This window comes from Hemitrygon akajei, chromosome 6 (assembly GCF_048418815.1).
Source record: "Hemitrygon akajei chromosome 6, sHemAka1.3, whole genome shotgun sequence".
Taxonomy (NCBI): Eukaryota; Metazoa; Chordata; class Chondrichthyes; order Myliobatiformes; family Dasyatidae; genus Hemitrygon; species Hemitrygon akajei.
The window spans coordinates 20,877,243-20,903,373 of record NC_133129.1 but is presented as its reverse complement, the minus strand read 5'-3'; the positions used below and the strand labels follow the sequence as shown (position 1 = coordinate 20,903,373).

The 26,131-nt window shown below is 45.5% G+C and overlaps 1 protein-coding gene across 2 annotated transcripts in view; it reads left to right on the top strand.

Annotated features, from left to right (window-relative positions):
• Positions 1-26,131, top strand: part of LOC140728898 (rapamycin-insensitive companion of mTOR-like) — a 201,690-nt gene that overhangs the window by 171,700 nt on the left and 3,859 nt on the right. The window contains exons 32-37 of one of the 2 annotated variants that reach the window (XM_073047981.1): positions 1,609-1,786; positions 6,310-6,391; positions 11,202-11,426; positions 19,155-19,319; positions 20,235-20,355; positions 21,857-21,995. In XM_073047981.1, coding sequence (XP_072904082.1) covers positions 1,609-1,786; positions 6,310-6,391; positions 11,202-11,426; positions 19,155-19,319; positions 20,235-20,355; positions 21,857-21,995 — 910 coding nt within the window. Of the gene's footprint in view, positions 1-1,608; positions 1,787-6,309; positions 6,392-11,201; positions 11,427-19,154; positions 19,320-20,231; positions 20,356-21,856; positions 21,996-26,131 lie in introns of both variants that reach the window. The other variant, XM_073047980.1, reaches the window with a different exon arrangement.

The following is a 26,131-nucleotide window of genomic DNA, read 5'->3' as shown; positions in this document are numbered from 1 at the left end:
AAAGGATGCCTTGTATTCTGAGGCTGGGCACTCTGGTCCTAGACTGTCCCAATATTAGAAACATCCTCTCCACATCCACTCTATTTAGGCCTTTCAAGTGGAATTGTCTTCACCTGGGGAAGAGGGTGAGGTGTATTTTGTACTTCAGCCTGCAAGGTGAAGCACTGAGCTGTTTCCTGCTGCAGACCCCCAAAGCAGCCAGGCCAGTAGATGTCCATCAACAGAGGCAGTGTGAGCTATGGGAGGAGCTGAGGCTTTATAAAGAATTGGTCTGACTGCACTTGGAGTGTTGTGAGCAGTTTTGAACCCCTTATCTAAGAAAGGAAGTGCTGCCATTGGAGAGGGTCCAGGGGAGTTCATGAAAATGGTTCCAGGGATTGAATAGGTTAACATGTGAGGTATGTTTGATGGCTCTGGGCCTGTATTCACTGGAGTTTAGAAAATTTTGGGGGGGGGGGGGAATCACATTGAAACCTATTGAATATTAAAAGACAGATAGAGTGGATGTGGAATGATTCCTTTGGTGGTGGGGGGGCATCTAGGACTAGATGGCACAGCCTCAGAATAGAGGAACATCCATTTAAAACAGAGATGAGGAATTTCTTTAACTAGAGGATGGTGAATCTGGAATTAATTGCCATAGATGTCTGTGGAGGCCAAGTAATTGAGTATATTTAAAGTGGAGGTTGATAGGTTCTTGATTAGTCAGGGGGTCAAAGGTTATGAGGAGGAGGCAGGAGAATGGGGTTGAGAGGGATAATAAATCAGCCATGATGGAATGGTGGAGCAGACTTGATGGGCCAAATGGCTCCTACTGTTTGTTGGTCAAAATGATCTGGCAGTATTACTCAGCAAAATCAGGAGAGAGAAAGGCCAATTGTCCTAGAGGAAGTGCTGTAGCATGTTGCTCGGTGCACTTTGTGTGTGAAATTGAGGGCCATTATTTGGCCAATGCAGAGAACTTTCAACCTGGAGCAATATACATCAACTACTGCAGGAACTCAGCAGGTCAGGCAGCATCTATAAAGGGGAATAAACAAACAGTCAACATTTTAGGCCAAGACCCTTCATCAGGACTGGAAAGGAAGGGGACAGAAACTAGAATAAGAAGGTGGGAGGTGGAGTACAAGCTGGCTAGTGATAGGTGAGACCAGGTGAGGAGGAAGGTGGGTGGGTGGGGTGGGCGATGAAGTAAGAAGCTGGGAAGTGATAGAGGAATCTGAGAGGAGAGAACCAAGGGAGAAATGGAAGGAGGATGGCCACCAGAAGGAGCTGATGGGCAGTTGAGAAGGGAAGGGATAAGAGGATTGAGATTGAGGAATGGGAAAAAGAGAATGGGAGGGTGGGGAGATTACCAGAAGTCAGAGAAGTTAATGTTAATGCCAGGTTGGAGGCTATCCAGGACAAGAGAAAGGGATAAGTGATCGAAGTTGGGGAATGGAGTGGGGGGGAGATCACTGGAAGTCAGAGAAATTACTGTTAATGCCAGGTTGGAGGCTAGCCAGGCAGAACAAGAGTGGCCTCATGGTAGCAGTAGCGGGGCCGTAAGGAGATGTTGGAATGGGAAGTCACTCCTCCTCTGATCTCCATTCGTCTCCTGTTGTTCAGGTTCATCAAAGCGTTGAGCTTCGCCTCACTAGACAAAGAGGATTTACTGAGTCCGATTAATCACACAACTCTTCAGCGCTCGTCCTCCGTACGCTCCATGGTCTCCAACGCCACCTACGGCAGCACGGATGACTACATTGGCCTAGCACTGCCAAATGACGTCAATGAGCTGTTCCAGGTAGGATCAGGTAGTCTGGGGCCCGAGCCTACTTTGTGTATATCTGTTTAATGTAAGCATGTGGTTGCGCGTGGGTAGGAAGGCAGGTGGTCATGAGAGTGGGCGGGAGGTTTGCCTTGCTAGTTATCGCAGCTGTTCTTTATTTTATTTTAAGATATGGCGCAGAACAAGCCTGTTGGATTCAGGTGTTTAAATCCAAGGTTCTTTCAGAAGTCAGGAACGAGGGATAAAACTTGGTGCTTCGCAATCATTTTATTAAGAGTTGATAGCAGAAAGAAAACAGGAAGAGAACAGTGTTGGGGGGTCTTACTAGAAGAGGAGATCTGAAGACGACACCTAGCATAAAACAGCTATGTTTATAGCCATAGAGATAAGAAAAATTCCATCGATAAGAGACAATTAGAAAACACTTAATCAAAAGTCCAGTAGAATGTTAACCAAAGAGAAAAACACTTATTAACTTAATGTAGTACAAAGCTTCCAGAATTATACTGTGTATAGCCACTAGAGGCATACAGCCCAGAAACAGGCTCTTCGCCCTATCAAACTGCATTTGGACCATAATCCTACATACCCCTCCCATCCATGTACTTACCCGAACTTCTCTTAAATGTTGGAATAAAACTTGCATCCACCACTTCATTCGCAGCTCTCACCACCCCCAAGTGAGGAGGTTTTCCCTCATGTTCCCCCTTAAACATTTTACCTTTCACCCTTAACTCCTGACCTCTAGTTAGTGTTTCACCTAACCTCTGGAAAAAGCCTGTTTACATTTACCCTATCTGTACCCCACATAATTTCTGATACCTCTTATCAAATCTCCCCTCTGTCTTCTAAGCTGCAGTGAATAAAGTCCTTACCTATTTAATCTTTTCTAATAACTCAGGTCCTGGCAGCATCCTTATAAATTTTCTCTGTACTCATTCAATCTTATTGGTATCTTTCCTGTAGGTAGGTGACCAGAATTGCACACAAGGCTTTTTACCGTTTGATTTTCAACCAAGTAACCCCTCATTCTCTGAATTCTAGTGAATACAGGCCAAAAGCCATCAAAGGTTCTTCATATAACGAGCCTTTCAGTCTTGAAATCACTTTCATGAACCTCCTTTGAACTCTCTCCAGTTAAAGCAGATCCTTTTTAAGATAAGAGCCCAAAACTGCTCGCAATACTCCCAAGTAAGGCCTCACTAGTGCTTTGTAAAGTCCTGACATTACATCCTTGCTTTTATATTATAAGACCATAGACCATTAGGCATAGGAGCAGAATTAGGCCATTTTGCCCATTGAGTCTGTTCCACCATTCAATCATGGCTGATCCTTCTTTCCCCTCCTCAGCCCCACTTCCCGGTCTTTTCCCTGTAACCTTTGATGCTGTGGCCAATCAAGAACCTATCAAGCCTGTGGTAACAAACTCCACAAATTCACCACCATCTATTTAAAGAAATTTCTCTGCATCTCTGTTTTAAATAGGCTCTCTATTCTGAGGCTGTTCTCTCTTATCCTAGATTCTCCCACCATGGGAAATAACCTTTCCACAACTACTCTGTCTAGGCCTTTCAACATTTGAAAGGTTTCAATGAGATCCCCCCCTCATCCTTCTGAATTCTAGCAAGTACAGACCCAGAGCCATCAAATGTTCCTGAATGATAAGCCTTTCAGAATCATCTTTGTGAACCTCCTTGGAACCCTCTCCAATGCTGGCACACCTTTTCTTAAATGAGGAGCCCAAAACTGTTCAGAATACTCAGTGGGGTTGTACTAGTGCCTTAAAGCACTTCAGCATTACACACACAAAATGTTGGAGGAACTCAGCAGGCCAGGCAGCATCTGTGGAAAAGAGTTTTGGGCTAAGAATCTTCAGCAGGACTGGAGAAAGAAAGATGAAGAGGAACCTGCTGAGTTCCTGTGCATTTTGTCCCAAGTCCCTTTGCATCTCAGATTTTTAGATTTTCTACCAATCTGTATCATCTGCAAACTTGGCAACAAAACGATCTATTCCAGCATCTAAATCATCGCTATACAGCTGTAACTCTCAGGTTCGACCGGCGGTGTTAGTCTAGGGAAGACCGTCTCTGGCCCCTCCAAACATGTGCAATCTGAGGAGCAAAACCTCTTGTTTGTGTGGATGCTGCGTGATGCGTTCCCCTGTTACAAATCAGTACAACGAAATAACAAACAATACACCATGTGCCATTAAATGATTTATCTTTATAATTCTTAATTTGACTAGAGGGTTAGTAAAGAAAAACGAAAAGAAAAGGGCCTATTTTAACGAAGCAGTCTAACGTGCACGTTGGAGCTCACAGTTTCCCGTCCATTAGACACCCATCAGTTTTTCTGGGTGTTGTCGGCTCCTGACCCCATTCCAAGTCCACTCCATCCGGCAGTCTACAACTTCTCCATTCTGGCATCTTCTCTCTCCATTTTCCGCCGAACAGAAGACCTAGAACAACTCACTCTCAGGCATACAACTAGAAAAAAAAACTCCCTTCCATCATTGGACGCCACACATTGCAAATCCCCCGTTATCTCAAACACTGCTGCTACAGAACAACCATTACATTAGCAACAAAACCTTTCCCAAGGCATTACACAGCATAAAAAGTAGCAGTCCCAACACTGGCTTCTGCAGAACACCAGTCATCACTGGCAGCCAACGTGAAAAGGATCCTTTTATTCCCACTCGCTGCCTCCTACCAACCAGCCAATGCTCTAACCATGCCAGTAACTTTCCTGTAATAGCATGGGCTCTTAACTTGGTAAGCAGCCTCGTGTATGGGGTAAGCAGCCTCCCTTTACACCTCAGTTTTCTGTACTTACTCTCCATTTAGAAAATAGTCCAACCCTTTCATTTCTTCTACCAAAGTGCATGGCCATACACTTCCCAACACTGTATTCCATCTGCCATTTCTTTGCCCATTTTCCTCATCTAAGTTGGTCTGTAGCCTCCATACTTCCTCAAAGCTATCTGTCCCTCCACCTATCTTTGTATTGTCTGCCAACTTTGCAACATAGCTATCAATTCCATCATCTAAATCATTAACCTAAAGCATAAAAAGATCCCAACTCCTGTACTCAGTATTCTGATTTATGAAGACCAATGTGCCAAAAGTTTCCTTTTTGACATTAGAGGCATATTAAACTGTTATGTATATGAAGGCTACTTAAAATAATAGCAGATAATTAATTGTTAAACTTTCAAGAAAATGAAAATTTAAATTTAAACAGTTGGACCCAACAGACCCTTCAAACCCAACAAACCACGCCGGTCAGCAACCCCTGATTTAACCCCAGTCAGCTAACTGGTAAGCTTTGGACTGTGAGAGGATACCTTAAGCACCAGGAGGAAACCCACAATTTTAGGAACAGAATGATCTCAGTAGCCCTGCTGTGTTTAGAGATGAGTTTTAATCTAATCTGGCAGGTGATAGGTGAATGGGATGAAGTGGGAAACTGGAAGGTGATCGGTAGAAGGGGTAAAGGGCTGAACAAGAGAGAATCTGATGGGAGAGGTCAGTGGACCATGGGGGAAAGGAAAGGACAAGGGGTTTAGCTCTGTTTGTCATAGGTACATCAAAACAGTCAGTCAAATGTGTTGTTTGCGTGAAAAACCAACATGTGCTGGGGACAGCCCACAAGTGTGGCTATGCTTCCGACACCAGCATATCGTGCCCACAACTTGCTAACCGTAACCTGTACGCATTTGGAAAGTGGGAAGGAAACCCATGTGATCACAGGGAGAACATACAAACTCCTTGCAGACAACAATGGAAATTGAACCCTGTTCGCTAGCGTGTAAAGCATTACAGTAACTGCTGTGCGACTGTGCAGCCTGCTGTTAGAGTCCTGCAAACGGTTGACATTTAAAGTACTTATCAAAGATGTTATTCTAATCTAATTTACTGTCTTCAAAGTAAAATGGTTGGTGTATTTGAGATTTACTATCACTGGCATAAATTGTGAAATGTGTTGTTTTGCAGCAGCAGAACATTATAATAAAACTAAATTACAATAATATATATATAATAAAACATTAAATTCAGTAAGCAGTGCAAAAAGTGAGGTAAGATTCATAAACCATTCTGAAATCTGATGCCGGGGGGGAGAAAGAAGCTGTTCCTAAAACTTTACAGCTTCTTGTAGCCTTTCCTGATCCTGTGCAGAGCCTCCCTCCGACCCCACACCAGTCGATGGTGCAATCAGTGTCAGTGCTCTCCACAGTACATCTGTAGACATTTTTGGAAAAATTAGTGCAAAAAAGAGAGCAAAATTAGTAAGGTAGGGTTCAGGGGAAGAAGCTATTCTTTAACTTTGATTCACTTCTAAATCAATAGCTATTCTGTGAGAATGCCACTTAAAAAGACAGTTAATTTTTGTTGTCTACACTGTTTATGGGAAAAAAATTAAATTTCTGTAATTTTTAAATTAATGTATGTTAAATTTGCTCCAACCTGAAGATTAGCATGTAGTCAGTGTGTGCAAATGAAGCCACAAAATTAACGTTAGCAGTTCTTCTTGTACAGGTGAAGGAGATTCCTTATTTCCAACAGAAGTGCAGCCCACCCGAAGATCACTCAGTCCATGGGCGTGAATCCGAAGATGAAGGTGAATATTCATCTGTTTATCAACTTTCGCTAACAACTGCATTCTACATGTCCATTGCTAATCTCCTCTGAACTGAGGAGACATTTATGAGATGATTACTTTTGAGAACTGCAATGAGGCAGATACTGGCTCTTCAGCTTCACTGCGAAAATTAGTGAGGCCAATGGTTTTCTTTTAAAAATGTCAGCTGCAGGGGTGAGATGTGTACTTGTGTCTCTAACTCTGTGGCATTGTATCTGGGCTACAATGTTGTCACCTACACTAGGGAGTTGAGACACAAATCGCAGTGTCGGCTCCTGCCTTGCTGAAGGACTCGAGTACTGCCCTGTTCTGAACGTATCTCCTCCTGGTGACACTCCTGCGTAGAAATGTAAGTCACTTCAGCTTTGTACCAATCACCGTTGAAGATAGATTGCACACCAGGATCAGGGAGCTCGCTCTCCTCTGAACATAGAACATTACAGCACAGTACAAGCCCTTCGAGCTGACCTTTTAATCTACTCCAAGATCAATCTCACCCTTTCTTTCCCTACCCCCCCCCCTTACATAGGCCTCCACTTTGCTATTATCCATTTGCCTATCTTAGGGTATCTTAAATGCCCCTACCTCTGCCCCTACCACTGACATATGTTCCATGCACCCATCACTCTCTGTTTTAAAAAAAACGCTTCTGGCATCCCATAAGAGACCATAAGACATAGGAGCAGAATTAGGCCATTTGGCAATCGAGTCTACTCCGCCATTCACTCATGGCTGATCCTTTTTTCCCCTCCTCAGCCCCACTCCCCAGCCTTCTCCCCGTAACCTTTGGTGTTGTGTCCAGACAAGAACCTATCCAGCTCTGCCTTAAATACACCCAATGACCTGGCCTCTACAGCTGCCTGTGGAATGAATGGGTTAACATATGAGGAGCATTTGGCAGCTTTGGGCCTTGTATGATAACCCGTTCATTCCTGGTGACTTTCTTCTGCACCCTCTCCAATGCCAGCACATCTTTTCTTAGATAAGGAGCCCAAAACTGTTCAGTACTCAAGGTGAGGCCTTACAAAGCCTCAGCATCACATCTTTGCTCTTGTATTCTAGACCTCTTGAAATGAATGTTTAAATTGCAGTTACCTTCGTCACCACCAACTATCTGCAACTTAACCTTCAGGGTGTTCTGCACAAGGACTCCCAGGTCCCTTTGCATCTCAGATTTTTGGATTCTCTTCCCGTTTAGAAAATAGTCCAAGCATTTATTTCTACTACCAAAGTGCATGACCATGCATTTTCCAACATTGTATTTCATTTGCCACTCTCTTGGTCATTCTCCTAATCTGTCTAAGTCCTTCCGCATCCTACCTGTTTCCTCAACACTACCTGCCCCTCCACCAATCTTCATATCATCTGCAAACATGGCAACAAAGCCATCTATTCCATCATCTAAATCATTTATATACAGCATAAAAAGAAGTGGTCCCAACACTGACCCCTGTGGAACACCACTAGTCACTTGCAGCCAACCAGAAAAGAGTACTTTTATTCCCACTCGCTACCTCCTACCAATCAGCCAATGCTCTAACCATGTTAGTAACTTTCCTGTAATACCATAGGCTCTTAACTTAGAAAGCAACCTTGTGTGTGGCACCTTGTCAAAGGCCTTCTGAAAGTCCAAATAGACAACATCCACTGCATCCCCTTTAGCTATCCAACCTGTAATCTCCTCAAAGAATTCCAACAGGTTTGTCAGGCAGGATTTTCCCTGAAGGAACCCATACTGACTTTGTACTATCTTGTCCTGTGTCACCAAGTACTCCATAACCCTATCCTTAACAATTGACTGCAACATCTTCCCAACCACTGAGGTCTGACTGACTGGCCTCTCTACCTTCCTGAAGAGTGGAGTGACTTGAATTTTCCAGTCCTCAGAATCTAATGATTCTTTAAAGATCATTATTAATGCCGCAACAATCTCTACTGCTCTCTCTTTCAGAACCCCAGGATGCAGTTCATCTGGTCTGGGTGACTAATATACCCTTAGGTCTTTCAGGTTTTTGAGCAAGTTCTCCCTTGTAATAGTAACTGCACCCACTTCTCTTCCCTCACACCCTTCAACACCTGGCACACTGTTAGTGTCTTCCACAGTGAAGACTGATGCAAAATACTCATTTAGTTCATCTGCCATCTCCTTGTATCCTGTTATTTCTCTGGCCTCATTTTTTAGCGGCCCTGTATGCACTCTTGTATCTCTTTTTTTACATACTTGAAAAAGCTTTTGCTATCCACTTTGATATTTTTTGTTAGCTTGATTTTTTATTTCATCTTTTTCCAACTAATGATACTTTTAGTTGCTCTCTGTAAGGTTTAAAAGCTTCACAATCCTCTATCTTCCCACAAATATTGCTTTGTTGTATGCCCTCTCTTTCTTTTGAACATAAGCACATAAGAAATGTCCCGCTGGGTGGTGCAGTAATATCAGCGCTGGACTCCGGAGCAAAGGTTCCCGAGTTCGAATCCAAGTTGGGTTGAGCATTGAGCTAGCAACTCGGTCTCGTAAAAACAAGAATAGCTTGCTACGGAAACACTGTCAGGACGGTGCCCCGATAACTCCACTGCCAAGTTAAGGGCTATTCTTCTTCTGCATAAGAAATAGGAGCAGGAGTAGGGCATCTGACCCATCAACCTGCTCTTCCATTCAGAAACTGATTGAAAAGCTGAGCCTACTGGGCCTGAACACCTCCCTCTGCAACTGGATCCTAGACTTCCTGACTGGGAGACCTCAGTCCGGATCGGGAGCAGCACTGAGCACGGGGGCTCCCCAGGGTTGCGTGCTCAGTCCACTGCTGTTCACTCTGTTGACCCACGACTGTGCTGCAACACACAGCTCGAACCACATCATCAAGTTCGCCGATGACACCACCATGGTGGATCTCATCAGCAAGAACAACGAGTCAGCTTACAGAGAGGAGGTGCAGCGGCTAACGGACTGGTGAAGAGCCAACAACCTGTCTCTGAATGTGAACAAAACAAAAGAGACAGTTGTTGACTTCAGGAGAGCATGGAGCGACCACTGCCCGCTGAACATCAACGGCTCCTCGGTAGAGATCGTAAACAGCACCAAATTTCTTGGTGTTCACCTGACAGAGAATCTCACCTGGTCCCTCAACACCAGCTCCATAGCGAAGAAAGCCTAGCAGCATCTCTACCTTTTGTGAAGGCTGAGGAAAGTCCATCTCCCACCCCCCATCCTCATCACATTGTACAGGGGTTGTATTGAGAGCATCCTGAGCAACTGCATCACTGCCTGGTTCAGAAATTGCACCATCTCAGATCACAAGACCCTGCAGCGGATAGTGAGGTCAGCTGAGAAGATCATCGGGGTCTCTCTTCCACAAAGGAAACAGTATTAGGAAGGACCCCATGCACCCCTCATACAATCTCTTCTCCCTCCTGCCATCTGGGAAAAGGCTCCGAAGCATTTGGGCTCTCACGACCAGACTATGTAACAGTTTCATTCCCCAAGCTATCAGACTCCTCAATACCCAAAGCCTGGACTGACACCTTGCCCTACTGTCCTGTTTATTATTTATTGTAATGCCTGCACTGTTTTTGTGCACTTTATGCAGTCCAGTGTAGGTCTGTAGTCTAGTGTAGCTTTCTCTGTGTTTTTTTATTACGTAGTTCAGTCTAGTTTTTTGTACTGTGTCATGTAACACCATGGTCCTGAAAAACATCTCATTTTTACTATGCACTATACCAGCAGTTATGGTCAAAATGACAATAAAAGTGACTTGACTTGACTTGAATAAGATCATGGCTGATCTGACCATGGACTCATCTCCACCTACCTGCCTTTTTCCTCATAACCCTTAATTCCCCTACTTTGCAAAAATCTATCCAACCTCGTCTTAAGTATATTTACTGAGGTAGCTTCCCTGGGCAGAGAATTCCAGAGATTCACCATTCTCTGGGAAAAGCAGTTCCTTCTCATCTCCATCCTAAATCTACTTCCCTGAATCTTGAGGCTACGTCCCTTAGTTCTAGTCTCACCCATCAGTGGAAACAACTTTTCTGCCTCTATCTCATCTATACCTTTCATAGTTTTATATGTTTCTATAAGATCTCCTCTCATTCTTCTGAATTCCAGCAAGTACAGTCCCAGGCAACTCAATCTCTCCTCATAGTCTAACCTCCTCATCTCTGGAATCAACCTGGTGAACCCCCTCTGTACCACCTCCAAAGCCAGTATATCCTTCCTCAAGGAAGGGGTCCAGATATTTTTACCATTTAAATAATAATCTGTTCTTCCATTTACCCTTCCAGAGTAGATGACATCACATTTACCAACATTGTATTCCATCTGCCAGACCCTTACCCACTCACTTAACCTACCTATATCTCTCTGCAGACTTTCTGTATCATCTGCATAATTTACTTTTCCACTCAATTTAGTATCATCAACAAATTTAGATACACTATATTTGGTCCTCTCTTCCAGATCGTTAATGTATATTGCGAACAGTTGCAGACCCAGCACCGGGCTCTGCGGCACACCACTCTCCACTCATTGCCAACCAGAGTAACACTCATGTATTCCAACTCTCTGCTTTCTATTAGTTAACCAATCCTCTATACATGCTAATACATCACCCCCATCTCTGCATCCTCATCTTATGGATAAGTCAATAAGTCTTTTACGTGGCACCTTGTTGAATGCCTTCTGGAAATCCAAGTAAATAAATTCCATCTGTTCCCCTGTGCTTGTTAAACAGTACGGTCCCAGGCATTTCGCTTTCACATTAGCTTTGACTCCCCTTGTCTTCTGTTGCAGACACCATATCATCCTCGTGTTCTCGAAGTCCTTTCCAGGAGCTGCGGTCACAGATCAGTTTGACGGAAGCAATGTTGAAAGCATCGGAAGACGCACCTTCAGCTGACGCGATAGAGGAGACGGGCTTGCAGGAGCATACAGATGATAGCTGCCTTTACTGTGTGTGCCTGAAGATTCTGGGCTGCCCGCCACACAGCCAAAGTGCATCCACGTTAAACCGCACAGGTGGGTACCCTCTTGCAGCTTAAGACTCAAGATTGTTTAGTGTCATTTCCAGTTCACAAGTGTAAAGGAAAACAAAATAATTGTTGCCCTGGATCCACGACAGCACAAAAACCCAATAAGATAAGGAATACCATAATAAAATACAATAAATATAGATACATCAGATAGATTATGTACAGAGATTGAATGCCTGTCCATAAAGTGACAGGAGTCACAGGAGTGCCTGTACATGAGGTGACTGACAGGAAATGATAAAGTAGTGGTGGTTGGGAGTGTGGAGTGGGAGATGGGTTAGTGGGTGGATGTGTTGATCAGCCTGACTGCTTGGGAAAAGTAATTGGTTTTGAGTCTGTTTGTCCTGGTGTCAATGCTACGTAGCGTCCTCACTGAATGGAGTGGGACAGACAGTCCAAGAATAGGTTGGGTGGGATCGTTCATGACGTTATTAACCCTTTTCCAGCACCATTCTGTATCTATGTCCTTGATGCTGGGAAGGTTGGTGTTGGTGATGCATTGGGCAGTTTTGACTACCCGTTGTAGAGGCTTCCTGTCTGCTGCAGTGTTTTCCATGCCATGCAAGCTTGCAGGATCTTACTCTGTACACCTGTAGAGCCATCGACTCCTCCCCAGCTTTTAATCTCTCCCCATTCAAATCTGTTTGATTTACACCATGCTGGCAATCCTGTGGATTAATCTGTTTTCCTTAAAACTGACTCCCTGTTTCCTGAATCCAGAGGTTCAGTTGTTGTAAATATATCCTCTATTTTCAACTCAAATCCTTGTAGTTCAAAATAGTCCTTTGTATTGCTTTTAATTTCATTTCAGAGCACTATAACAGGCTCTTCCAGTTACCGTGCCAGTCAATCACACTGTGTGACCGATTTACCGAACTGGTATCTGTGGAATGTGGCAGGAAAACCCACGGCGATGGGGAGATTACGGATAGTGACAGGAACTGACCCACACGGCGATGGGGAGATTACGGATAGTGACAGGAACTGACCCACACGGCGATGGGGAGATTGTGGATAACGACAGGAACTGACCCACACGGCGATGGGGAGATTACGGATAGTGACAGGAACTGACCCACGCGGTGATGGGAAGATTACGGATAGTGACAGGAACTGACCCACACGGTGATGGAGAGATTACGGATTGTGACAGGAACTGACCCACAGGGTGATCGGGAGATTACGGATAGTGACAGGAACTGACCCACGCGGTGATGGGAAGATTACGGATAGTGACAGGAACTGACCCACACGGTGATGGGGAGATTACGGATAGTGACAGGAACTGACCCACGCAGTGATGGGAAGATTACGGATAGTGACAGGAACTGACCCACACGGTGATGGAGAGATTACGGATAGTGACAGGAACTGACCCACACGGTGATGGGGAGATTACGGATAGTGACAGGAACTGACCCACGCGGTGATGGGAAGATTACGGATAGTGACAGGAACTGACCCACACGGTGATGGGGAGATTACGGATAGTGAAAGGAACTGACCCACACGGTGATGGGGAGATTACGGATAGTGACAGGAACTGACCCACGCGGCGATGGGGAGATTATGGATAACGACAGGAACTGACCCACGCGGCGATGGGGAGATTACGGATAACGACAGGAACTGACCCACATGGTGATGGGGAGATTACGGATAACGACAGGAACTGACCCACACGGTGATGGGGAGATTACGGATAGTGACAGGAACTGACTCACACGGTGATGGGGAGATTACGGATAGTGACAGGAACTGACCCACACGGCGATGGGGAGATTGTGGATAACGACAGGAACTGACCCACACGGCGATGGGGAGATTACGGATAGTGACAGGAACTGACCCACGCGGTGATGGAGAGATTACGGATAGTGAAAGGAACTGACCCACACGGTGATGGGGAGATTACGGATAGTGACAGGAACTGACCCACGCAGCGATGGGGAGATTATGGATAACGACAGGAACTGACCCACGCGGTGATGGGGAGATTACGGATAACGACAGGAACTGACCCACATGGTGATGGGGAGATTACGGATAACGACAGGAACTGACCCACACGGCGATGGGGAGATTACGGATAGTGACAGGAACTGACCCACACGGCGATGGGGAGATTGTGGATAACGACAGGAACTGACCCACACGGCGATGGGGAGATTACGGATAGTGACAGGAACTGACCCACGCGGTGATGGGAAGATTACGGATAGTGACAGGAACTGACCCACACGGTGATGGAGAGATTACGGATAGTGACAGGAACTGACCCACACGGTGATGGGGAGATTACGGATAGTGACAGGAACTGACCCACGCGGTGATGGGAAGATTACGGATGGTGACAGGAACTGACCCACACAGTGATGGGAAGATTACGGATAACGACAGGAACTGACCCACATGGTGATGGGGAGATTACGGATAGTGACAGGAACTGACCCACACGGTGATGGGGAGATTACGGATAGTGAAAGGAACTGACCCACACGGTGATGGGGAGATTACGGATAGTGACAGGAACTGACCCACGCGGCGATGGGGAGATTATGGATAACGACAGGAACTGACCCACGCGGTGATGGGGAGATTACGGATAACGACAGGAACTGACCCACATGGTGATGGGGAGATTACGGATAGTGACAGGAACTGACCCACACGGCGATGGGGAGATTGTGGATAACGACAGGAACTGACCCACACGGCGATGGGGAGATTACGGATAGTGACAGGAACTGACCCACGCGGTGATGGGAAGATTACGGATGGTGACAGGAACTGACCCACACAGTGATGGGAAGATTACGGATAACGACAGGAACTGACCCACATGGTGATGGGGAGATTACGGATAGTGACAGGAACTGACCCACACGGTGATGGGGAGATTACGGATAGTGAAAGGAACTGACCCACACGGTGATGGGGAGATTACGGATAGTGACAGGAACTGACCCACGCGGCGATGGGGAGATTATGGATAACGACAGGAACTGACCCACGCGGTGATGGGGAGATTACGGATAACGACAGGAACTGACCCACATGGTGATGGGGAGATTACGGATAACGACAGGAACTGACCCACACGGCGATGGGGAGATTACGGATAGTGACAGGAACTGACTCACACGGTGATGGGGAGATTATGGATAACGACAGGAACTGACCCACACGGTGATGGGGAGATTACGGATAGTGACAGGAACTGACCCACACGGCGATGGGGAGATTATGGATAGTGACAGGAACTGACCCACACGGTAATGGGGAGATTATGGATAATGACAGGAACTGACCCACGCGGTGATGGGGAGATCACGGATAGTGACAGGAACTGACCCACACGGTGACAGGAACTGAACTCAGGTCGCTGTTGCTGTCGTGCTGACGTCTACGCTGCTGTGCTGTGTGTGAAGTGCTTTTGAATCGTCGTCCGTATCAGACATTCATACATCTCACTTTGTAGAGGCTCTTTAGGAAACAAAGGTCTTGTCTTTTTTTGAGGCAAGGAGCATGGTCACTGATTGTTCTCCAAGGATGCTGACCAAACTGCTAAGTTTTTCTAGGTTTTTATTCTTCAGATTTCCTCAGCTTCAGTAATTTGATATTACTGTAGTTTCTCTCTGTTGTAAGCTGCATTTTACTTAATAACTAGAAGAACAGAAGCTGCTGTGAGGGATTTTGGTGAAATACGAGAGGAGGACCAACTTCACTCCCGCTACACTACTGTTACCATAACCATCTGTGGACTCACTTTCAAGGACTCTTCATCTCGTGTTCTCAATATTTTTTGCTTATTTATTATTTTTTGTCTGCTTAGTTGTCTTTCGCATACCTTGTATACATTTTTTCATTGATTCTATTATTTCTCTGTATTTACAGTCAATGCCCACAAAATTAATCTCAGGGTTGCATATGGAAGCATATTTGTACTTTGATAATAAATTCAACTTTAAGCTCTGAGCTTTGATAACTAGAAACCAGAGTGATGGTAAACTGCCCAGAGGCGGCACAGGATTCCCTATTGAGCCATAGAAAAGTACAGCACAGAAACAGGCCCTTAGGCCCATCTAGTCTGTGCTCTACCATTTAAGCTGTCTACTCCCATTGGCCTGCACTGGGACCATCATCCTCCATGTACAAGATGATGAGAGGCATTGATCGTGTGGATAGTCAGAGGCTTTTTCCCAGGGCTGAAATGGTTGCCACAAGAGGACACAGGTTTAAGGTGCTGGGGAGCAGGTACAGAGGAGATGTCAGGGGTAAGTTTTTTACTCAGAGAGTGGTGAGTACATGGAATGGGCTGCCAGCAACGGTGGTGGAGGCAGATACAATAGGGTCTTTTAAGAGACTCCTGTATAGGTACATGGAGCTTAGAAAAATAGAGGGCAACGGGTAACCCTAGGTAATTTCTAAAGCACATATTCAGCACAGGACTGTGGGCTGAAGGGCCTGTATTGTGCTGTATGTTTTCTATGTTTCTGTGTTTCATACCCCTATCATCCATGTACCTATCCAAACTTTTCTTAAATGTTGAAATCGTGCTGGCATGCACCACTTGCTCTGCCAGATCGTTCCACACTCTCTTAGCCCTCAGAGTGAAGAAGTTTCCCCTCATGTTTCTCTTGAATTGTTTACCTGTCACCCTTAACCCATGACCTCTGGTTGTAGTCCTACTCAGCCCTCACATCAAGAATGAACCAGGAAATTATAGGTTCAAAAGTACATTAAACTCCAAAGCTCCCCCTCCCATTCATAAACAGCAGCAAGCAACAATCCCCCCCCCACACCAGCGAGAAAACATCGGTGCCCCCCACCCCACCGAGCACTCAAGCGTGCAGCAAAACATCAATAAAGACACAGATTTGCAGAAACCCAAAGACTACTCGTTCACCCGGTATTCCACATATCACAGGCTCTCTCCCTTCCTAACAAGGGAAAAAAAGATTATCTGAATGGTGGCCGATTAGGAAAAGGGGAGATGCAACGAGACCTGGGTGTCATTGTATACCAGTCATTGAAGGTGGGCATGCAGGTACAGCAGGCGGTGAAAAAGGCAAATGGTATGTTGGCATTCATAGCAAAAGGATTTGAGTACAGGAGCAGGGAAGTTCTACTGCAGTTGTACGAGGCCTTGGTGAGACCGCACCTAGAATATTGTGTGCAGTTTTGGTCCCCTGATCTGAGGAAAGACATTCTTGCCATAGAGGGAGTACAGAGAAGGTTCACCAGATTGATTCCTGGGATGGCAAGACTTTCACATGAAGAAAGACTGGATTGACTAGGCTTATACTCACTGGAATTTAGAAGATTGAAGGGGGATCTTATTGAAACGTATAAAATTTTAAAGGGATTGGACAGGCTAGATGCAGGAAGATTGTTTCCGATGTTGGGGAAGTCCAGAACGAGGGGTCACAGTTTAAGTATAAAGGGGAAGTCTTTTAGGACCGAGATGAGGAAAAACTTCTTCACACAGAGAGTGGTGAATCTGTGGAATTCTGTGCCACAGGAAACAGTTGAGGCCGGTTCATTGCCTATTTTTAAGAGGGAGTTAGATATGGCCCTTGTGGCTAAAGGGATCAGGGGTATGGAGAGAAAGCAGGTAATGGGTTCTGAGTTGGATGATCAGCCATGATCATACTGAATGGTGGTGCAGGCTCGAAGGGCCGAATGGCCTACTCCTGCACCTATTTTCTATGTTTCTATGCTTTTTTCGAGCTCTTGTGCCCAAAGAAATCGGGTCTCTGGACACACACCCAACAGCCAGCTTGCTGCTTTCGATCATCCATCTCCCACAACACACTGATTCCCTGCAGAGGCACCGACCAGGAGTCCACCCACCTCCAGAGCCACGAAATCCCGGAACTCGGAAGGCCACGTCCATGGTATCGTGAATAACGGCCATTCGTGAGACCCTCCCATTCCCGCAAAGAACTGAGAAGTGTAACTCCACGTCTTCCAAAGAACCCTGAAAGGGAAAAATAAAGATATTAAAGATAGAAATAGAGCTCTTTCCGAAGATGCGAGCAAGGGAGTCGCCATTAGGCGCCTTTAGCTCCTGAGCTCCATGTTCAACTACTGATGTCACCAGCCTATAAGTTCCTGGTTTATTCTTGGAGCCTTTCTTAAACAGCAATACAACATTAGCTATCCTCCAATCCTCCAGCACCTCACCTGACACTGAGCTTTGGAAAATTCACATGTCGGAAGCTATAACTTGCGAAGAAATAAGGAAAGGACAGTAGAACCTGTAGTCGTGAATTCCATCGCACTGAATCCACGCTAACCATTATGCACTAGAAACTGCTGGGAAGTGGGAGTCATTCAGAAGAAGCCAGCACTGACACAGAGGGCCGAGTGGCCTGCTGTTTCGCCTGAGGGGCGAGGGGCCTGAGTGTGGAATGAGCTTCCTGTAGAAGTAGTAGAGGCCAGTTCAGTTGTGTCATTTAAGGTAAAATTGGATAGGTATATGGACAGGAAAGGAGTGGAGGGTTATGGGCTGAGTGCGGGTAGGTGGGACTAGGTGAGATTAAGAGTTTGGCACGGACTAGGAGGGCCGGAATGGCCTGTTTCCGTGCTGTGATTGTTATATGGTTATATGGTTACACATTGGCCACATTACTCAGATGAAAGCTGAGCCATCCTCACGGTGATGAAAAGTGGAAACTAATTAATTTCACCAGCTGGATTTTCTCCACTTGCATCCCCATCTGTTAACCTAGCTCAGCATTTAAGGGTAAGATTAAGTATTCAATAAAGTTAGAAAAAATGAATTTATAAGAGTATTTAGATGTGTTGCAGGAATCCCATTATTTTGACTAGTGGCCAGTGATATTGTACTATGAGATGTGAGGACCCTCACCATCCAGGCCATGCCTTCTCATTACTGTCATCAATGGGGGAAGTACAGGAGTGTGAAGACATGCACTCAGCTTTTATCAACAGCTGCTTCTCTGCCATCAGATTACCCAACAGTTCATGAACCGGTGACTACTACCTCACTATTTCTTTTGTACTAGTATTTTTAAAAATGTATCACAACTTCCTGTGATTTTTATGTAGTGCTGCTGCAAAACAACGAATTTCACAGCCTATGCCAGTGATAATGAACCTGATTCTGATCAGGAGAAGGCCTGTGCTCCATCAATGACTTTGTCTCTGTCCTGGCCCTCGTAGTCTCAAGTTCAAGTTGAGCCATATGCAGGTATACCGCCAAATGAAACTGTGTTCCTCCAGGTCAAGGTGCACAATGCAGCGCATATAACACACACACACACACAACACATATAAAGTAATACTACCATAATAAATACGATGTATATATGATACAAGTTTTTTTAAAAACAGGGTCATGTTACTGGTGCTTCATGCGTGAGGAGACCTGAGTGTTGGCAGGGAGTTCAGTAGTCTCACGGTCTGGGGAAGAAGCTGTTTTCCATCCTAGTAGTTCTTGTCCTAATGCCACAGTATCTCCTGTCTGATGGTAGAGGTCAAAGAGACTGTTGGACCATGGGAGGGATAACTGACAGTGCTTCTGATCACTATCTCCATGGGTGGCAGAGAGCTCCTGATGATTCTCACAGCAGTCCTCACAATCCTTTCAGAAAAGTATGTCCTATCTGCTAAAAGCCACACCCAGTTGAATAAAAAAGAAGTCTTGATTGGAGCTTAGTCATAGTAACAGTATGAATGTTTTCAGCTTTCCCAGATGTTCTGTATTGTGACTGCTGTGTTCCCACCATCCCGGTGCACACCCACCTGGAAGTCACACCTCGCTCCTCGAAGATCTCTGGGATTTCCGGGTGCAGTGATGCAGTGTCGCAGGGCTCTGCAAACAGCAACAGGAGTGTTGATATAGTGATAGGTGAGTGCTGGAGTCAGTCGGAGCTTTCTGAAAGCTGTTCCTTTCTTGCATTTACCATCTCAGAGGTGGAGGGAGAACCGATTGGCTTTATTTGTCACACGTACACAGAAACATGCAGTGAAATGTATCATTTGTGTCAATGACCAACACAGCCCGAATCTGTGCTGGGGGCAGCCCACAAGCGTCATCATGCTTCTAGAGCCAACATAGCCCACCCACAACTCACTAACCCGAACCTGTACGTGTTTGGAATGTGGGCGGAAACCCTGGCAGTCATAAGGAAAATGTACAGACTCCTTACGGTCAGCAGCGGGAATTCAACCCTGATCACTGACGCTGTAAAGGGTCACTTTAGCTGTTACGCTGCCATTTCATGTAGCAACTTGAATCAGTAAATTGGTCTATTGTTGTCGCATCTACTGAGATGCAGTGAAAAGCTTGTCTTGCATACCGTTCATACAGATCAGATCATTACATGGAGCATTGAGGTAGAACAAGGTAAAACAATAACAGAATGCTGAATAAAGTGTTACAGTTAGAGGAAGTGCAGTACAGGCAGTAAGATGCAAGGGCCACAACAAGATGGATTATGAAGTGAGGAGTCCATGTTATCGTACTAGGGATCCGTTAAATAGAAGCTATCTTTGAGCCTGGGTGGTAAGTGCTTTTCTGTCTTATGCTTGATGGGAAGGATCTACCTGGGGGAGCTGGAAAGTGAAGCTGTTTAAGGGAGGGCTGATGAAATTGAGTGTAGACTCTGACTTGTGGTGTATGGGGATGAGGAAATGGCAGGTTTAATTCAGCCATGGGAGTGAGTGGGAATGAGGTCAAGGGCTATCCTGCAGTGAGTGTTTACGAAAGAAGCGTAGATATGAGAGCCATGCTGTTGTACTGATCTTGCTCGTGCACCAGCAGGGAAGCCAGTGATGGAGAACAAAGCTGCCTGCCGCGTGCTGCTTCGCAAGGAGGTGCTGCGACTGGTCATTAACCTCAGCAGCTCTGTCGGGACAAAGGGCCACGAAACCGGGCTCCTGACGTAAGAACTGATTCCTTGTTACACTCGCCGTATCCGTTCCTGTTAGACTCCAACCTGGCATCCATGGACCCCTTGTTTAATGGTAGGGGTCCGTGGCATAAAAAAAGGTTGGGAACCCATTTTTATAGCATCTGAGATGTCTGGTGTTGGGATAGCAGAAAATTGCATTAAGTAGCTGATCATAAACACAAGATTCTGCGGATGCTGGAAATGTTGAGCAACACACACAAAATACCGGAGGAACTCAGTAGGTCAAGCAGCGTCTGTGGGGGAAGGGAGCAAATAAATAGTCAATATCTTGGGCTGAGGCCCAGGCCCTTCATCAGAACGGGAAGGTGGGGGGAGGGGAAGGAGTACAAGCTGGCAGGTGATAGGTGGGTAGGGGAGGGGAATGAAGTAGAAAGCTGGGAGGAGATAGATGGAAGATGTAAAGGCTGAAGGGGGAGGAATCAATTTCCCATTCCCATTCTCACATGTCGGTCCATGGCCGCCTCTAATGCCATTATGAGGCCAAACTTAGGTTGATGGAGTAACACCTCATATTCGGTCCAGGAAGCCTTCAACCTGATGTAAAGAGCTGAAGGAGGAGGAAATCCATTCCCCCTTCTCTACTCCCTTGCCCATCACCTCCTCCTGTGCCCTTCCTCCTTTTCGTTCTCCCATGGTCCACTCTCATCTCCTATCAGATTCCCTCTTCTCCAGCTCTTAACAGGACTGTTTATTCCCCGCCATAGATGTTGCCTGACCTGCTGAGTTCCTCCGGTATTTTGTGCATGTAGATTAAGTAGTGTGAATGTGATTTAATCCTGGCATTTACAGATGGGTTGCTGGGCTCAGCATCCAACAGAGGTTGGAATCTCCTTCCTAAGCAGTTAAGGGTTAAGTTAGTCCTTTTCATTCAGACCATCCACTGACCGTGCTACCTGTACTCTTTCCTTAAAGCATTACAAGCCCTGCTTGATCCAAAACCTTAATCAGTTTGAACCTCTCCACGTGGACAGTTCCAGCGGGCCTGTGATCTCACTTGACTTCCCCTTCCTCCTGTCACTGGATATCACTCTTAGATTGAATAAATCCTTTCAGCATAACACGAGGAACCAATGTCAAAGTTCCATATTTGTTTTTTTATTCACCCAGCAATGCACCCACTTACCCCAGCCTGATCACAGGACAGTTTACAATCTAACCAGTACATCTTTGGACTGTTGGGAGAAACCAGAGCACTAAGAGGAAACACATATGGTCATGGGAGAGAACAAACAAACCCCTTAGAGGATACTGGAGCAGAGCTCCAAATTCTGCCCCCGAGCTGTAGTAGTGTCACTGGGCTAACGTGGCGCCCAACGTGTTGTATGTGTAAATAATGTGTCAGAACAGGGAGACACACCTAACTGAGGGAGAGATGTCCCCCCCTCCCAGTGATTGTTCATTCTGTTTCTGCTTGTGAAAGCAGTTTTACCTGTGTTATTGTCTGAACCCTTGTTCTGTTTCCATTTCCCAGGATAAAGGAAAAGTTTCCTCATGCTTTCGATGACATCTGCCTGTATTCTGAGGTCTCCCACCTCCTGGCAACCTGCACCTTCAGACTCCCCTCCCGCAGATTTATCCAAGAGCTCTTCCAGGACGTTCAATTCCAGCCAGTAAGTTCCTGATGATGTGTACCTACAGACACTGTGTGCTTCTCAGCAGCATCACTCTTCAGAGAGAATTCTACACTGAGACCATGAATTTGTGAATTTCATGAGTGTCCACAATAGTTTCTGAAACTGTCCCACAGAAAGAAAGAAGAGAGGCGGTTGTACTTGATTCAGACTGAGTCAGACCTGCTAATGGGACGGTGATTTGGTTGAGGGGCGGAGTACAAAAGCAGAGTTTGGATGAGCCTGTTTAAACGTGGATCAGCCCACAGTTGGAATGTTGCATGTAGTAAAAGGTTGGCACAGCATCATGGGCTGAAGGGCCTGTACTGTGCTGTAGTGTTCCATGTTATATGTATTTGTTTTTGTTGCTCTTCTGTGAAGGCCCAAGAGAGGGTGCGGAAAACTTTTACTAACCTGGTCCAGAGATGCTGGATTTCAGCTCCAGGGTTAAACCGGAGAAGACAGACTCTTCTCCTTGGGGTAAAGGAGATGGACAAGATCGATGAAGGTCATGGTCTGACTTGGATAAACAGAGGGGAGTCTCTGTCCATTAGTGGATGATTCAAGGGCCAGGGAGCAGAAATTTAACATTTGGGAAAATGTACAAGAAGGAAGTGAGGAGAAATTTTGAGACTGGCGCTGGCTGAAAACATGGCCGTCATAAGGGAATTAGATTGCTGGTGGAGCCAGCTCCTGTGTTGTAAGTTAGCTCTGTGCTCTGACCTGTTCCTCCAGTGTGCTCTGCAGGGTGACGTCAGTGCAGAATTAGTAGAGGAAGTTGGCTCGAAGCTCTTTGGAGCGAAGGAGGATGAAAGGTGACTTGGTAAAGTTGCACAAGATGCATAGGCTGAGTGAAAAGCTAGAGACTTTTTCCCAGGGTGGAAGTGGCTAATACAAGGGGCATAATTTTAAGGTGATTGGAGGAAAGTATGGGGGGGTGGGTGTCAGACACAGGTTTTTTACGGAGTGTGGTGGGTGTGAGAAACATGCTGCCAGGAATAGTGGTAGAGGCAGATACATTAGGGGCATTTAAGCGCTCTTAGATGGGTACAAGGGTGAAAGAACAATATGCGGGAGAGAAGGGTTAGATTGATCTTGGAGAAGGTAAAAGGCTGAGGGGTTGACACTGCACTGTAGTGTCCTGCGTTCAGAGGAGACACTTAGAAACCTACAGCACAATACAGGCCCTTCAGCCCACAAAGCTGTGCCAAACATTTCCCTACCTTAGAACTACCTAGGCTTTACCCATAGCCCTCTATTTTACTAAGCTCCATGTAGCCATCCAGGAGTCTCTTAAAAGACCCTCTCATTTCTGCTACCAGCAGCCCATCCCACTCACCCACCACTCTCTGTGTTAAAAACTTACTCCTGACATCTCCTCTGTACCTACTCCCCAGCATCTTAAAACTATGCCCTCTTGTGCTAGCCATTTCAGCCCTGGGGAAAAGCCTCTGACTATCCACACGATCAAAGCCTCTCATCATCTTATACACCTCTATCAGGTCACCTCTCATCCTCCGTCTCTTCATGGAGAAAAGGCCGAGTTAACTCAACCTATTCTCATAAGGCATGCTCCCCAATCCAGGCAACATCCTTGTGAATCTCCTCTGCACCCTTTCTGTGGTTTCCATGTCCTTCCTGTAATGATGCAACCAGAACTGAGCACAGTACTCCAAGTGGGGTCTGACCAGGGTCCTATATAGCTGCAACATTACCTCCCAGCTCCTAAACTCAATCCCACAATTAATGAAGGCCAATGCGCCATATTCCTTCTTAACCACAGAGTCAACCTGTGTAGCAACTTTGAGTGCCCTATGGACTCGGACCCCAAGATCCCCCTCACTGCCAAGAGTCTTTCCATTAGTACTATATTCTGCCATCATATTTGACCTACCAAAATGAACCACCTCACACATCAGGGGATGAAGCTAGATAGAAGTCATGAGGCGGCCTAGAGGACATATTAGCTCAGGAAAAAAGATCTGGCATTGGACCATTTTAATGTCTGATGATATTCTATGTTGGCAGGAAGTATTAAAATAAATCTTACCTAAAGACGAGATTGTAAGTTTTAAGATGGAGAGGGATGTTTTCAGGTGTGTAATTACAGTAGTAACTAGAGCCAGTAAATGTTCATGTATTCAAAATCAGAAAAACTCCAGAAGCTGGAAATCTAAAATAAACACAAGAAATGCTGAGAAAGGGAAATAGAATCACAAGAGATTCTGTAGATGCTGGAAATCCAAGCAACACGCACAAAATGCTGGAGGAACTCAGCAGGTCGGCCAGCATCTATGGAACTAAATGAAGATTTCACATTTCAGGTCACTGTCTTGATGAAGGGTCTTGACCCACAATGCGGGCTCTATATTCCTGTCCATAGGTGGCCAGGCCAGATAATGTCCCAGGCTGAGTACTCACAGTGTGCACATAAGCCTACTGACGTCTTCACAGATAACTTCAACATTTCACTCATCCAGGCTTCAAATCAATCACCATCATCCCTGTACCAAAGAACTGTACACCTTCAGAACTAAACTACTGTCCGGTGGCACTGCTTTGAACTGCCGGTAGTGACACATATCAAAAACGCCATTCCTGTCACACGGAACACTCACCATTAATCTTACCGACAGAACTGCCCTACGACAGCCCTACAGCATCTGTTTTTTATCTGACCCCGAGACACCTAGAAAGAAAAGACACTTGGGACAGATTGCGGTTTGCGAATTTCAGTTCTGCATTCAACACTATTGTCCCACCGACCTTTGGTGAACAAACTCTTCTCATTCGGTGCAAATGGGTGTTGAACTTCCTAACCAACAGACCTCATAGTCAGGGTACACAATTTTCCCCAAGAATTTATTATTAAAGTACAGATATGTCCCCATATACAACCCTGAGATTCATTTTCTTGTGGGCATACTCAATAAAGCTGTAATAGAATAATGACCATAATCAAATCAGTGAATGCACCAACTGGCATTCAACCAGTGTGCAAAAGACAAACTGTGCAAAAGCAAAAGTAAATAAATAAATAAGCAATAAATATCGAGAACATGAGATGACAAGTCCTTGAAAATGAGTCCATAGCTGCGAGACTGGGGCAAGTGAATTTGTTTCGAAGACCCTGATAGTTGAGAAGTTTGTGATGGTTCCTCCATGCTTTGACGGCCAAAGCAAACATAGAAGGCATTGAGCTTATCTTGGAGTGAAGCCCTGTTATCGCCCATGTCTCTTGAGCTGATAGCATTCAAATCCTAGCACAACTATTGAGCATTATTCGTTGATTCAAGTTTAGTCAGGAATAGCCACTTTGCCTGTGAGATGGCTTTCCAGAGATCGCACGTGGACCTCTTGAAACTTGGTCCCCAGACCTGAATGCCTCTGATGTGGCCGTCAGCAGATTGCCGGTCTGATGATTCATCCAGGGCTTCTGGCTGGGGAAGACTGGATGATTTTCTGGGGACACTCTTGTCTACAACAGTTCTTAAAGTCCATGAGAACCATGGTGTATTCATCCAGATCCACAGATGAGTCATTGAACATGGCCCAGTCCACCGACAGCAGTAAAGCTGATCAACACCTCCGCCCACTAACCCACCCCCCAACCACCACTAATTTATCACTTCCTGTCAGAGTCACCTTATGTAGGCACTCCTGTGCCTAGCATCACTTTATGGACATACAATTGATCTATGTATGTAAGCTATCTTATGATTTATATTTATTGGGTTTTTTTTAATGACTGTGTTCTATATTGGGTTTTTTTGTTATATCAGATCCGGTTCACTTGTGTACTGGAAATGACATTAAACAATCTTGAAGATGCTGCTTGACCCGCTGAGTTCCTCGAGCATTGTGTGTGTTAGTAAAAGACAAACATCCAGTGTTTCGTGTGAATTGTTACTGCTTAATGCTTGGGGGGGTGGGGGGATTGAATGCACAAGTGGAGAGGGTTGCTTCATGTTCACGAGGTATTAGAAAGGCCACATTTGGAGCACTATGTACACTCTTGGTCTCGTCATTTCTGGCTGAATGTTAATGTGCATAGGGAAGGTTTCCGAGTGTAAATCATGGAGTCAGGAAGTTGGTGGAAGGGTTCCTCTGAGGAAAGATTGGATAGGGTATGCTTA